Source organism: Ovis aries, chromosome 17 (assembly GCF_016772045.2).
Source record: "Ovis aries strain OAR_USU_Benz2616 breed Rambouillet chromosome 17, ARS-UI_Ramb_v3.0, whole genome shotgun sequence".
NCBI classification, from domain to species: domain Eukaryota; kingdom Metazoa; phylum Chordata; class Mammalia; order Artiodactyla; family Bovidae; genus Ovis; species Ovis aries.
The window spans coordinates 29868545-29883838 of record NC_056070.1 but is presented as its reverse complement, the minus strand read 5'-3'; the positions used below and the strand labels follow the sequence as shown (position 1 = coordinate 29883838).

At 34.4% G+C, this 15294-nt stretch overlaps 1 protein-coding gene across 6 annotated transcripts in view; it reads left to right on the top strand.

Moving 5' to 3' along the window:
• Window positions 1–15294, top strand: part of LARP1B (La ribonucleoprotein 1B) — a 126210-nt gene that overhangs the window by 12144 nt on the left and 98772 nt on the right. For all 6 annotated transcript variants that reach the window (XM_027956279.3, XM_027956280.3, XM_060401023.1 and 3 more), the window contains exons 4-8: window positions 748–925; window positions 2110–2250; window positions 5720–5857; window positions 6082–6247; window positions 9667–9811. In XM_027956279.3, coding sequence (XP_027812080.2) covers window positions 748–925; window positions 2110–2250; window positions 5720–5857; window positions 6082–6247; window positions 9667–9811 — 768 coding nt within the window. The remainder of the gene's footprint in view (window positions 1–747; window positions 926–2109; window positions 2251–5719; window positions 5858–6081; window positions 6248–9666; window positions 9812–15294) is intronic.

Sequence of the window (15294 nt, the reverse complement as noted above, 5' to 3'; positions counted from 1 at the left end):
TTTTTTTGCCCCTGGCTTTCATTTAGCTTAATTATTTTGAGTTTTATTTATGTTATATGTATGAGTAGTTTGTTCTTATTTACTGAGTAGTAGTCAATTAATGGATATAATACTGTCCATTCACCTACTGGTGAACGTTTGTGTTGATTCCAGTTTTTTGACTGTTAGGAATAAAGCTACTATATAAACATTAGTGTACACAATTTGCAAGGATATATGCTTTTATTTTTCTTGGGAGTAGAATAGGTGGATTTTATGGTAGCTATTTAAAATTTTAAATTACCAAACTTTTTATTCCACCAGTAGTGTATGAGAATTCTAATTGCTCTATATTCTCCCTAATACTTGACGTGGTCAGTCTTACTGTAGGTGTGTGATGGTATCACATTGTAGTTTTACTTTGCACTTTTCTATTGATGTCAAGTACATGTTCATGTACATTTGCCATCAGTATATCTTTTTGATGAAACGTCTGTTTAACCCTTGCCCACTTTTTAATTGTTTCCTTGTTGCTGCATTTTAGAGTTCATTATATATCTTGGATACAAATCCTTTTATCAGATACTTAGTAACTATTTTCTCCTTGTCTTTCACTTGACTTTTCTCTTAACAGTGTCTTTTGTAGTTTTTTATTTTTGATAAAAGTTGTCATTTGTTTTACGATATGTAGGTAAGGTATTACCACAAATTTGGGAATATGTTAGAGAAAATGTTCATGAAAATTTAACTCTGTAAAACCTTTTGCAGTGTCAGAGTGTCATCAGTCAAGGAAATAAGAAGCCACAAAATAGAAAAGAAAGAGAAGACAAGGTTGAAAAGAGAAGTGTTAACAATGAAAGCAAAGAAAACCGGGAAACAAAATTAGATGGTCCTGGTGAAAATGTCAGTGAGGATGAGGCTCAGTTAAGCAATCAACGAAAAAGAGGTTAGTTTGTTTATACCCTTCATTTTGATTTTAAGTATTTAAAGAGAGCTGTAGTAATGAAGAATCGTATTTAATCAGTTGATTGCTGATAGTCACCAGTGAGTAGTTTGGATTTCTTCACAACTGAGTGACTGAGCGCACAAACACACACAGAGCACACATTTATCTTTAAAACAAGCTATTTGTTGTTAGTCACTAAGTTGTGTCTGACTCTTTTGTGATTCCGTGGAATGTAGCCTGCCAGGCTCCTCTGTCCATGAGATTTCTCAGGCAAGAATACTAGAGTGGGTTGCTATTTCCTTCACAACCCAGGTAATGTTCCCAACCCAGGTATCAAACCTCCATCTCTTGTGTCTCCTATACTGTCAGGTGGATTCTTTATCACCAGGGAAACCTAAAACAAGGGCTTATTTATCCTCAAAGAATCTCATTGATACTCATTAGAATTTAGAGTATAGACTTTAGAGAACTTTTAGATTCTTTTGTATTCCCTTTGCCTTATCTGTCCATAGTTTGCCATATTTGTAGGAAATTAATACACTAATATTCTCTTAATTAATTTGGTAGTTTTTCCTTTTCCCATGAATCTTTTTGTTTTAGTTGAAAATTGTATTGGGCAGAAATCTGAACATTTTGAAACCTTAACTGTGCGATCCATGAATAGGTAAAGATTTCACTGTACTATAGCTATTAATTACACTATCATTTAGTCAACAAGAAATGTCAAATTGCTTTTATCTCTGAAGAACTTAGGAAAATACAAAGATTTATCAAATGAAGTTAGATTTGCAGTTAAACTGCATTTTGAAAAAGCTCATTAGTAGTTATACTGGATAAACTAAAATTTGAGGCAGTTATTTTAAACTAAAAGTGTTTTGAATCAATATTCAAATAATTTTCAGGTGTACCCTGTTCTGAAGCCTAAGTATCAAGTATTAGATGAAAGTAGTGTGTGTACTTAATATTCTTTTTATAACTTCTTTGTCAGAATTAAATGGAAGAGTGTGCATTTCATTTAAAAGCAAAAGAATTCCAGTTATATTCTATCATTGTCTTTTAACTTGAGCTTTAAAAACTTCACAGTTTTCATTTACTTAATTAAAATTTAGAGTCCTTTCACAATTGCAAAGCTTTAATGAAAATTGTGCATTGCCCTTAAATGATTTTATTTTGTTTTCTTCAAGCTAATAAGCACAGATGGGTACCACTGCACTTAGAAGATGTAAGACCAGAGAGTCAAGAAAGACCAGGGTCCCGGAATAGCTCAAGATGTCAACCTGAAGCAAATAAATCATCACATAACAATAGGAGAAATGACACACAAAGTAAGTAACATTTTAAGAGAAAAATGACTAATTTAGCCTTAATGCTCATTGTTGTAATAACTATGTATACAATATAAAGTATTTGAGAGTAAGTTGAAGATATTGTGCCCCTTATTCAGAGTTAAAGAGTCTATATCATAAGAACAGTAACACAGTCTGTCTGTCCACAGATAGAATTTCTCAGTAATGCCCTTTGCAGTTTTTCTGTCTTTCCCAGAATCTAACCTGTGACCACATGTTGCTTTTACTTGTCTTCTCTTTCATCTCTGTTAGTTTGAGATAGTTCTACTTTTGTCTTTTCATGATGATCTTTTTCTGAAGGACATAGGACAGTTATGTGTCTATGCCGTACCTCACTTGGGGTTTTCTGATGTCTCCTCATGATTGGGTTATGTTTTCTGATGTTTCCTCATGACTGGGTTATGAGTTTTTGGCAAGAATACTGCAAAGGTTAAATGATTTTCTTTCAAGTGTGTAACTTGAAAATACATGTAATATTGGTGTATCTTATTATTGGTGATCCTAACTTTGAGCACTTGGTTAAGATGAGGTACTCCAGGTTTCTTTATGATAAAGATACTCTTTTTTCCCTTGGTGATTAATATGTAATTTGTGGTCAGAGACTTTGAGAATGTGAGAATACCCATTTTTTCATACTTCCCTGGTGGCTCAGAAGGTAAAGCATCTTGCTTACAATGTGGGAGACCTAGGTTCAATCCCTGGGTCGGGAAGATCCTCTGGAGAAGGAAATGGCAACCCACACCAGTACTCTTGCATGGAAAATCCCATGGACAGAGGAGCATGGTGTGCTACAGTCCACGGGGTCGCAAAGAGTTGGACACGACTGAGCAACTTCACTTTCACTTTTACTTTAGTTTTCACTGATGATTTTTATTCTTACATGACTGAGGTATTAACCATGATGGCTACAAATGCTAATTTAGCTATTGCAGCATTTCTTATTGGCATTCCACTGTAAGAAACAACTCCCTGTTATTATTGGTGTGGACTAAAGTCATCTTATATTTTCAGTGGTTGAAATCATTACCATGATTGTTTAATTTTAATGCTCAAATTGTCCCAGAGTTGGCTCTTGGGAACCTCTTATGTTTGTTTCTGGATCCTTTAAAAAGTCAACTTTACTGAACTAATAATCAAAGAAACTACACTGAAATTACTGTCAAGTCTAAGTTTACTTTGTATCAGATTTTATTTACCTTTTCAGAATAAATTTAACTATACAATATAAATTATATCCTCTTGTATTTTTTTTGCTCAGTGTAATGATTTTCACATTCATCAGTATTGTTCTATATATCAGTAATTTCTACCTCTTTATTGCATAACAGTTTTCTGTTGAATGGATATACTCCTTTATCCATTCATCTGTTCATGGATATTTGGCATGTTTCTAGTTTTTGGCTGTTATGACTAATGCTGCCATCATTTGTATACAAGCTTTTCTGTGGGCATATGTCTTTGTTTCCCGTAAACATCTAGGAGGGGATTCCTAGGTGGTATGGTAAATGTGTGTATGTATATATACACACACACACACATATATATACACTTACACAGATACACACACACATACATACATACATATATTTGGTGTACCACACAACATGATCTTAGTTCACTGACCAGAGATTGAACCTGTGCCCTTGGCAGTGAAAGTGCAGAGGCCTAACTACTGGACCATCAGGGAATTCCCTGAGCATTTAGTTTTGTAGTTTTCTACTGAAATCTTTTAATTTTTTTTATTTTAATAATATTTAATTTAATTTCGGCTGTGCTGAATCTTGATTGCGTGAGTTTACTTTAGTTGTGGTGGGGGGGTAGTTCTCTATAGTTGTGGCGCATGGGCTTCTCATTGCAGTGACTTCTCTTGACGTGGATCATGGGCTCTAGAGCGCAGGCTCAGTAGTGGTGGTGCATAGGCTTAGCTGCTCCACAGCATGCAGAAACTTATACTGAACTGGGGGTCAAACCTGTGTCCCCTACATTGGCCAGTGCATTTTTTACTGATCCACCAGGGAAGCCCCTTCTACTGAGTCTAATAATTTTTAAGGCATGTTGTCCTATGAAAGCATTGTATAGCGAATACCTGTCTAATCACCATCTAGATTTAGTAATTTGGCTATCTTTAATTCATCTGCTGAATCGTCTGAAAGTAACTTGCAGATATTGTGACACTTGAGCACTGATGTCCCAAGAAAATGCAGCATCCAAGAAAATCAACACTAATTCCCTTATATCATCTAAAATCTAGTTAATAGTTATATTTACTCAATTGTCCACAAAATATGACTTATATAAAATTATAAATCTTGGTACTGGTATTTAGTGAGTAGAAACTAAGAATAACATGAAGACATCCTACAGTACCCAGGATAGCCCCCACACTAGAAAGTTATCTGATTCAAAAATGTCAATAATGCCATGGGTGAAAAACCCTGGTCTCTAGGGTATACAAACCTTTACATTGATTTCATTGTTTCAGTTTTTCAAAATTGAAATGTATTTGTTTTTACTCTGGCATTATACAAAAGTTCTATCTTCTCTATCTTGGTCAATGTTTGATATTATAGGACCTTAAAATATTTTTCACACTGGTACAGATTAGAAAATACTCTTTGATTGTCTTAACTTGCATTTCTCAAGGCCAGTAACACTGAGCATCTTTTTTTATTGTCTCTTTACATTTCCTTGTTTGCCCTTCCAATCTTTTAATGATTTTTTCCATCTAAGTCACTGCATGTGTGAGAATGTGCGTGTGCATGAGATACATTTGTGAGCTCTGTATGTATGCTGGATATAATTTGTGTATTGTGCTTCTGATATCTTCTCTCAGTTTTTGTTTTCATTTCCTTTTTTCTTAAAAGAAAAAAGTCTTTTACTTAAATAGAAATATCGTTTCCTTCAAAATTCATATTTCTCAAAATAAGTTGTTAGGGTGAAAACAAGTTGTCTTTTTTTTTTTCTTTTGGAGTTTTGTATTGTATAAAACTCAGTTACCTTGGAACTTCCTGAATTTTTAACAGTACAGTTTTAGGAAAGGATGTCATTATCTTTGTAGTATGTTATTTTACTTATTAGAATATCTTCTAATAAGTTATTATTATTATTATTGTATCAGAGGATGAGATGGTTGGAGGGCATCACTGACTCAATGGACATGAGTTTGAGGAAACTCACGGAGATAGTGATGGAAGCCTGATGTGCTGCAGTTCATAGGGTTGGAAAGAGTTAGACATGACTTAGTGACTGAACAACAACATAAGATATCCCTTTTATGGCAGAGATTTTGACAAACTACTGTGTAATCTCTTCAGTTTCTATCTTTCTGAAGAATGACCAGTTACTAATAACTGGTTACAAAGTGGGGTGGGGTGGTTACCACATTTTTATAAGATGTTAATCATAGTTGCAAACTGGAATATATAAAAATATTTTTATTTTAAAAAAGGTTGGAGGCGTGAAAGAGAAAAGAGAGATGATCAAGATGAAGTTTCCAGTGTGAGAAGTGAGGGTGGTAATATCCGAGGCTCCTTTAGAGGACGAGGCCGAGGACGAGGAAGAGGCCGGGGCAGAGGAAATCCTCGATGTAAGACATGATTTTTGTTTTATTAACTTAGATGAACGTTGAAAAATGTACAGATCCTCTGTTCTTCCCACTATACCATATAGTGTTTCAACTGATTTTTGTCTGATAATAAAGCTGGTTTTGTATTTGTTAACCCTTGAGAAACTTCACTTTGGATTTTTCTTTATAGTAACTGGTTTTTTTTTTTCAATCTGTGATCATTTTTCTTTCTTTGCTACTTCAAGTGAACTTTGATTATTCATATGGTTATCGAGAACATGATGAAAGGACTGATCAACCATTTCAAACAGAGCCTAATGCCAGTATGATGTATTACTATGATGACGGTACAGGTGTGCAGGTGTATCCTGTGGAAGAAGCAGTGCTCAAAGAGTATATTAAGCGCCAAATGTAAGTCACTGAACAGATGGGGTAGGAAAACCTGTTATAATGCCAAACTTTGACATCATTAATAATGAATATAACAAATTTTTATAAGCCGTTTATTGGTAAAATTAGAGGATTTTAATAGTCTTTTATATTTTATTTCTAGGAAATATTAGTAAAGTATATAAAGTATTTTAGAAAATTTATATTGGTTCATGTTGTTGTTTATATGACTCCTGCTTTCTCTACTGAGATATTTCTCTGCTTACAAGGATATTAGTGAAAAAAGCATAATGTGAAAGATTAAATATAAAAATTTAAAAAGTAAAAGTGTTAGTTGCTCAGTTGTGTTGGACTCTCTGTGATTCCATGGACTATTGTCTGCCAGGCTCCTCTGTCCATGGGCTTCTCCAGGCAAGAATACTGGAGTGGGTTGCTGTTACCTTCTCTAGGGGATCTTCCTAACCCAGGGATCGAACCTGGGTCTCCTGCATTGCAGACAGATTCTTAACCATCTGAGCCACTGAGAAAATGAGTGTATATATTTAAAATTGAACAAGTGAAATTTAGCTAATTTGCAAATAAATGTTTATATTAAAATTTGCAGATGAACATCAATGGCAAAAAAATGGTTGCTGTCTTCTGACTTTCTTCACAATTGATTTCAGAATTGATTGTTTTTTAACTTTTAAGTTTTCTGTGACATATTAAAAGGAGACTAATCCTTTTAGTTCAGACTTTTTATAATAGTTGCTTTCTGAATATTAAAGTTGATGTTAGGAGAATATTGTTTGTTCTAGTATCTTTAAGCAAGAAAAAAAAACCCTCTGTGTATTAGTAGTATTGTGTAGGATGTTTTGCATGTTTATATAATTTGCATATGCATATCTAATTTGCTAAAATTTCAACTTTTAAAATTATTATAAAGGGAAGGTAAAGGCTATTTTTGAAAGGACATAGCAGCTTTAAAATATCTACCTTTATTTTAAAAAAGAAAATGAACCTTGGCCCATTACCAGAAAATAATTTTTTCATTAGCATCAACCAGCCATCTTCCTTGGATGCCATCATGATGGATTTGATTGGCTTACAATATGAAGCAACTTGTTTATTTTTTTCTTGCTTCTTTTGTTACAGTTGATGAAAACATTGAAGAAAAGGGCCTTTTTATGGGCAGAAAGTGCCTGGCATGTGGCTATCAGCTTCAAATTATTATTCCTTTTTGTTTGTTCGTTTGTTTGTTTTGGTAACTCTTGCTACCAGGTCCCTTCTGAGACCTGACAGTGAACAGGCAACTCCATGTCAGGGTAACTGGCCTTCCAATGTGCTCATACAGGTGAGGGAGGAGAACAGCTACTTCAGTGTTGATAAAATTTCTGACCATGCAGTGTAGAATCCAGAGCTTCAAGGTAGGACATGATGATGTCCGCTAGGACAGTGGACAAAATGTTAGACACAGCACCAGGCATGACTTCTTTACTTGTCATTGTTTAGCAGCAGAGTTTTTGACAGGTACTAGAGCGCCAAGTTTAGAATGGCTGTTTACTGTTATCATTCTCTGATTAGTGCACATCTAGATTTGAGGAGTCATGCTTTTTGCCTTTGTATCTTTAAGGTTTCTCATACATATACAGGCTTATTCATTCATTAGTGTTTAGATTTTTGTCTTTGAGAAGTTCCTGAAAAACTTCTTGGACTTGTGGAATATTATGCTAAATATTTTTGAAGAGGCTAGATGTCTTAATGTCTGAAAATTTTCAAATTTAAACATATGTATTATGTGCCCTCCACATGCCAGGCACTGTGAAAAGGGCTTTTGAGGTGTAACAAAAATCAGAATGTTTCTTCAAGAAATTTCTTCAAGACTTAGATTTTTTAAAAAATTTTCTTCAGTGTTTAAGGAGAGTAAATGATTTACCTAGTATTACTGAGATGTTAGTTGTATTTCACTGATCTAAGGGAGCTTTACACTTTGATAGTTGGAAAATATCAGAGTAAAAATACAACTTGGGTATTTACATTTCTAAAATGAGATTTTTTTTCCCATACAGTGAAAGGTAGCTCAAAGCCAGCTTTCATTTATAGGTAATTATTTCTTCAAAATTAACAATTTGACCTAAATACTTCAAGGGTATCTTTAGTCACCCAGTTGCCACCCTTTGAAAACTTGCTTTGTGATTTGGATATAGTGTCGGATTGTTAAACTGTAAGCCATATCATTTGATGTCATGTATTTCTTTTGTATTATTCTTTTTTACATTTCCCCCCATTTATCCTCTTGTTTTGTTTCTCTAGAATCTTGTTTTCATTTTTTAAAATATGCAAGCTGTAATCTAAACAAGTGTTTCTGAAATGCCATTATTATATGTATTCTTAATATTATCTTTATATGTTGGAACTTGTTGATCCCACAGCTTGTTCATTTATATCTCCCTCTCTACTTTCCTAGAGAGACAATTAAGGTGTGAAAGTTTGCTTCTATAGTTTTTCGCCTATGTTTATACTTCATGGTGTTATAGATGTTCTTTATTTAGCTATATTCTGTTCATTTTTAAGGTCTTTTATAGTTCTCCCTCTCAAAGGGGAGGTTGAGGGTCTTGAATCATTCAAGTATAAAATTGGGTGTGTGCATCTGTGTCTGTGTATTCACTCAGCTGTTACTAAACATTGTGCTGTATGCTAGAGTTTGGACATATTAAACAATGTCATTACCCTACCAGCTTAGAAAACACAGCAAACTAATCTACTCTGTAAACTTGATAAAAACTGCTTCTAATATACCATTATTCTCAGTGATGGGAAAAAGTTGGAAGGCAGTCTGTTGACATGTTTAACTTTGTTATTTACTGTTTAAATGAAGCAAGTTAATGTGACTTAAAAAAAAAATTTTTTTTATTGAAGGATAATTGCTTTACAGAATTGTGTTTTCTGTCAAACCTCAACATGAATCAGCCATAGGTATACATATAACCCCTCCCTTTTGAACCTGTCTCCTGCCCCATTCCACCCCTCTGGATTGATACAGAGCCCCAGTTTGAGTTTCCTGAGCCATAGAGCAAATTCCCGTTGGTTGTCTATTTTACATATGGTTAATATGGGTTTGAAATGAAATTTTCACTTAATTGACTCATTAGAAAGTTAATTATTGAGCTTTTTTTTTTAAAGAATAACACTCTTTAATTGTTTATGCGTAGGTAAAGCTGATCTAAGTAGAAGTTAGTTTTTGAGAAGATAGTATTCTAAATTTGTTTCTACTTGTGTAAGAGAATTTACTAACAGTAGGGTTTTACAGCTATTTATATTTACCCTATGTTACAGTAAATGTGTATAATGTTACAATAAATCAAAATAGTTTTATAGCAGTTGATATCTTAATCAATAGACGTTTTAATTTCCGATTGAATAAATTGATGAAATTTATATTTACTTCTTTTTCTTTTCAGTGAGTATTACTTCAGTATAGAAAATTTGGAACGGGATTTCTTTCTTAGGAGAAAGATGGACGAGCAAGGTTTCTTGCCTATTTCCCTGATTGCTGGTTTCCACCGTGTTCAGGCTCTCACTACAAACCTTAATCTCATTTTGGAGGTAATTATTCATATATAGAACAGTCTGTACTTTCAGTTACGCTCTGAATCTAAAGCTGCTATAAAAAATAAATCTATTAAGTAATTTTAAGAAAAAAGCAAAAACATTCTTCCCTGGTAACAGAGCTGGTAAAGAATTGGCCTGCAATGCTGGAGACCCCGGTTCAATTCCTGGATTTGGAACATCCCTTGGAGAAGCGGTAGGCTACCCACTCCAGTATTCTTGGGCTTCTCTGGTGGCTCAGATGGTAAACAATCCACCTGGAATGCGGGAGACCTAGGTTGGATCCCTGGATTGAAAAGATCCCCTGGAGGAGGGCATGGCAACCCACTCCAGTATTCTTGCTTGGAGAATCCCCATGGACAGAGGAGCTATAGCCTATAGGATCGCAGAGGTGGACACAACTGAGTGACTAAGCACAGCGCAGTAACCTAAGACTCTTACTGTATCTCAAGGCTCTTTTGCCATTTTATAAAATCCAAATAAATGTCTAACCTTGGAAACCCCTCAAAGGATTACTGATGTTTCTACCTGTTTTTAATTGGATCCTTCTTGGTTGGGTTGAACCCCAAAACAAACTTAAACATTCTTGGGTATTCTTGGTCCTTTAGTATTTAGGTTGCTATAAAAGAGATTGTATTCTCATCATTAAAATTTTGAGAAATTTTCCTGTATACCAAGGGCTAGTTTAAAATAGTTATTCCAGATGTGTTCTTAAAGCTTTTATTAAATCTCTTGTCTGTTTTGTTGTAGAAATGGTTTCAGCATTTTTGGTTTTCCGTTCCCTACATATATACATAATATTTGCCCTTTTTCCTATATAGTTTTCTGAATTTTGGCAGTCTTACACACTTGTGCCAACCTGTGTAGCCAATCTCTTTCCTCATACATAGTCCCTTGGGACACTGATCTGATTTTGTTTTTTATCCCTCTAGTTTTGCCTTTTCTAGACCATCATGTAAATAAATTATACATCACTAGTTTGTAGCCCTTTGTTTCTGACTTCTTTGACTTAGCATAGTGCTTTTGAGATTCATTCTTGTTGTTTCATGTATCAGTTTGTTCTTATTGTTGACTGGTATTTCATAGTAAGGATGCACTGCATACAGTTCACTTGTTGATAGACATATAGATTGTTTCTGGTTTTTGAAGATTATGAATAAAGCATAGGTCTAAATATTGAGGATTGTGATTGCTGGAATCTGTGGTAAGTGTATGTTTAACTATAGGAAGTTGCCAACCTATTGTCCAAAATGGATTTAACCATTTTGCATGCTGCCATTTTGTATGAGAATTACATTTGCTTCTCATCAGCACATGGTATTCTCGGTTTTTTGAATAATGGTCGAAGAGTCAGACGTGACTGAGTGTACTCAGATCTCTAAGCAAGCTCTAGCTCCGCTATCATTTTCAATGAAGGTACCGATTTCCTCTGGTCTCCCTACCTCTAAGAATCTGGTTGTAATTCATTGCATCCTTTTTTGGTCTGTTCATATTCCCATTAAGTTCTTAATTTTTATATCACTGATTGTCTACTTCTATTATAAAACTTAGAGCAGTGGGGAAGGGATATTTTTAAAAGAACTTTTGCATTACTATACTGGTTAGCATTATTAATATGTAGTGGCTGATTTATAGTAAGAAATAAAACTGTTGTGAAACAGAAACATATAAGCATAGTGATTTAGAACAGCATAGGTCTGTATTCATTTAACATTCATTATGTACCTACCACTTACTACAGTAGGAAAGATGTCTTTTTTTTTTTTCCTTTAGGAAGGTAGGGCTTCATTAGGCTTTGCAGTGTAAACATACTGATTTAAAGCATGGACTTGAGGACCTGCATACATATCCTCATAGCTCCGGACTTCAAGCACTTCAGGCAGTGTTCTGAGGTTTCTGTAAAGTGGACTTCATGGGGTTGTTATGGGTATGAAATCTGTAATGACAGTATCTGGCATACACCTTAAGCTCTAAATAAAAATTCACTGTTACTTATATACCCTTCTATTTATTACTCCTTTTAATCAGCTTTTTCAAATATGTATTTGAATATGCTCAAGTGTTAACTTTCTTGAAAAGCTATCAAAGGAAGCAAAATACACTTTAGCTATTTCCCATCTCTACCTTGGTTGAGAATGTCTACATAGCCACACTTACTGAATCTGTTTCCTCCTTTCCCATTCATTTTCACCATACTGAATTCTTTTTCTTTCTCTCTCTCTCTCTTTTTTTTTTACTTATTTACATATGTATATTGTATTTTGATTGCTCTTGTAGCATTGTCACTTAACAGTTATAATACAATATTGTCTATAGTCATTGTACTGTGCATTATATTGGTCACTTATTTACTACTACTTATAAGTAAGTAGTAGTAAACAACATCGGTCTTATCCCCTCATCCATTTCCTGGTAAGCATTTTCTTCTTTTTTTTTAAAAAACAGGTTTCATTTTTTTAGATTCTACATATAAGTTATATCATACAATACTTGTGTTTGTCTTTTTCTGCCTTTTTTTATCTCACTTACTATAATGTGTTTAAAATTAATCCATGTTGTCAGAAACAGCAGGATATCCTCCTTTCTCATGATTGAGTAGTAGTCTATTGTGTATATATACCAAATGGTTTTTATCCATTCATTTTTTAGAGGTCATTTAGGTTGTCTCCATATCATGGCTACTGTGAATAATGCTGAATACATTTGGGAGTGCATGTATCTCTTTGAATATTTTTCATTTTCTTTGGATATATACCTAGAAGTGAGTGGAATTGGTGGATCATGTGATTCATCCAGCTTATTGCATTCTTGATAGTTGCTCCAAAACTGAGCTATTTGTGTCTTCGTTTTTTGTTAGATTTAATTGATTCTGGCTCTGCATTTAGTCAGTTGTATTCAAGTTATTTAACATCTTACATGCTAAAGTTTTCTCATTGTTAAAATACAACAAATAAGTGCTTAAGCTATCATAGAGTATGAGGACTTAGAGGAGTCATTAATATAATAATCATAAAGTCCTTAGAACTGTGCTTGCTACTCTCATCTCAAACCTTGTTGCCCAAATTGGCTGACCTTGCGGTTCCACAAAATGTGTGCTGCTCTTTTCTTACTTCTGTGTCTTTGCACAGGCTAGTCTTTCTCTTAATACCAGTCATAGGACTTGGACCTAGGGATATAACATCTATATGTTCCAGCATTGCTGGTTGCTCATAATAATAGGACCAAATACAGAAAAAAAGGACCAAATACAGAAAAAACCCCAAAGACTCAGAAATAACTGACTCACTGTTTCAGAGCTCAAGATAACAAGATTTGGTTTTAGTAAAAATATGTCTTAACACTTGTTTTGTCTAGATCTTTTCCTTAATTTGTGTATGCTATGAGTCTTTTAAGGCCTGAACCACAATTTTTCTCCTTTCTGCTTTCTTTATTTTCTTGAATTTCCGCCCCCCCAGCAGAGAATCCCCTGTGATTCAAGATTCAGTGGGTATATAGTGAAAAATTTCCTTCTCATCTTTCACCAACAGTGAACTAGTTAAACCTTCCTTGGTGTGGCAAGTAGTGTTATGCCTTTTTATGTATTTTTCCTGAGATCGTGTATGTTTTACTACATGATACTGTTTTGCTCCTTTAATAAAAACAGCATATATTGGAATATCATTCCATATAAAGAACTTTTAATTTTTTCTTGAATTTTTTTCTTAAATTGTGACATAGCTTAAACACTGTAAATAAGAAATTATAAGATTAAGGATGACTTCTTTTCCCCTATGTATGTACTCATGTTAAGTATTAAGTTTAAGGAAGCTTGGCTTCCCTGATAGCTCAGTTGGTAAAAAATCCACCTGCAATGCAGGAGACCCTGGTTTGATTCCTAGGTTGGGAAGATCCCTTGGAGGAGGGAAAGGCTACCTACTCCAGTATTGTGACCTGTAGAGTTTCATGGACTGTGTAGTCCACAGGGTCACAAAGAATTGGACATGACTGAGCTACTTTCTCTTTCTTTTCTTTTCTCCTATATAGGTACTCATGTTAAGTATTAAGATTAAGGTAGAACATTTTCACATTCCCAGAGAGTGCACTTGTACCCCGTCCTAGTCAGAATCATTGCTCTCCTCAAACATGGCTGCTTTTTAGAGAGTTCCCTCACCAGTTTAAAATATTATATAAAGTATTTGAATTTTTTTATACCCGACTTTTGCTTATTATTTCTGTAGAGGCTTATTGTTATGTGGGGCAGTTGTTTATTTTCCATTCTGCAGTAATATTTAATTGTATCATTATGAATACGCTATTTTTTCAAGCTCCTATTAATAGACATTTGGGTTCTTTACAGTATGAATATATGACTGTTGTGAATGTTATTGTACATACTTTGGATGGCTGCTGCTGCTGCTGCTTCAGTCGTGTCCGACTCTATGCGACCCCATAGACGGCAGCCCACTAGGCGCCTCTGTCTCTGGGATTCTCCAGGCAAGAATACTGGAGTGGGTTGCCATTTCCTTTTGGATGGATATACATATTTATTGTCTTGTGAAATTGATAGGTAACAGGATATATATATGTGTGTGTGTGTATGTATACAAATATATGTATATATAGTATATGAGCTTAGCTTTTGTAAATACTGCTAAAACATTTTTCCAAAGTATTGAGCCAGTTGAAAATATTGCCATTCAAGTGTTTGTCTTCACATCCATTGGTAGTCTTTTATTCAAAGTATTTTGAAAAACTAAACCCATAGGGAAGTTTTAAGGAGATGTTTCTCTTTCTTTTTTAAATTCAGGTAAAATAAGTAACATGCTGTAAAATGCAGGACTCTTTAGGTGTTCAGTTTGAGTTTTGAAAATTGTATAAGCCTGCTCCAAACAAGATATATCAATAGTTCATTACTCTAAAAACTTCCACAGTGGCCCTTTCCAGTCAGTTCCCCATCCTCTTGTCCTTTGCCCTGCCTAACCAAACCATTTTTGTGATTTCTGTTACCATAGATTTGTCTGTTATTTATGTTTGTATAGGTGGAAGTTTTCTGTCTCCTGGCTCTTTTCATTTGTAGTGTTGTTTTTTTTTTTTAATGTAATGTTATTTGAAATATAGTTGATTACAGTGTATTTCTCCTGTACAGCAAAGTGATTCAGTTACACACACACACATATATATATATATATATTCTTTCATGTTCTTTTCCATTATGGTTTATGACAGGATATTGAGCATAGTTCCTTGTTTATCCATACATCTCTATATAATAGTTTGTATCTGCTGATCCCAAACTCCTAGTTCATCCCTCCTCCAACCCCGTGGGCAACCACAAGTCTGTTCTCTGTGAAGACAAGGGTTATTTTATGAAACGTTTGTTACATATGTACATACAAAGTTGCATATGGATGTATATCTCTATGAGGTTCCAATGTAAGATGTATTTCTAAAGGTCAAATCAAATTTTGAGACACTGGGGATCACTTCAGGAGGTGAAACAC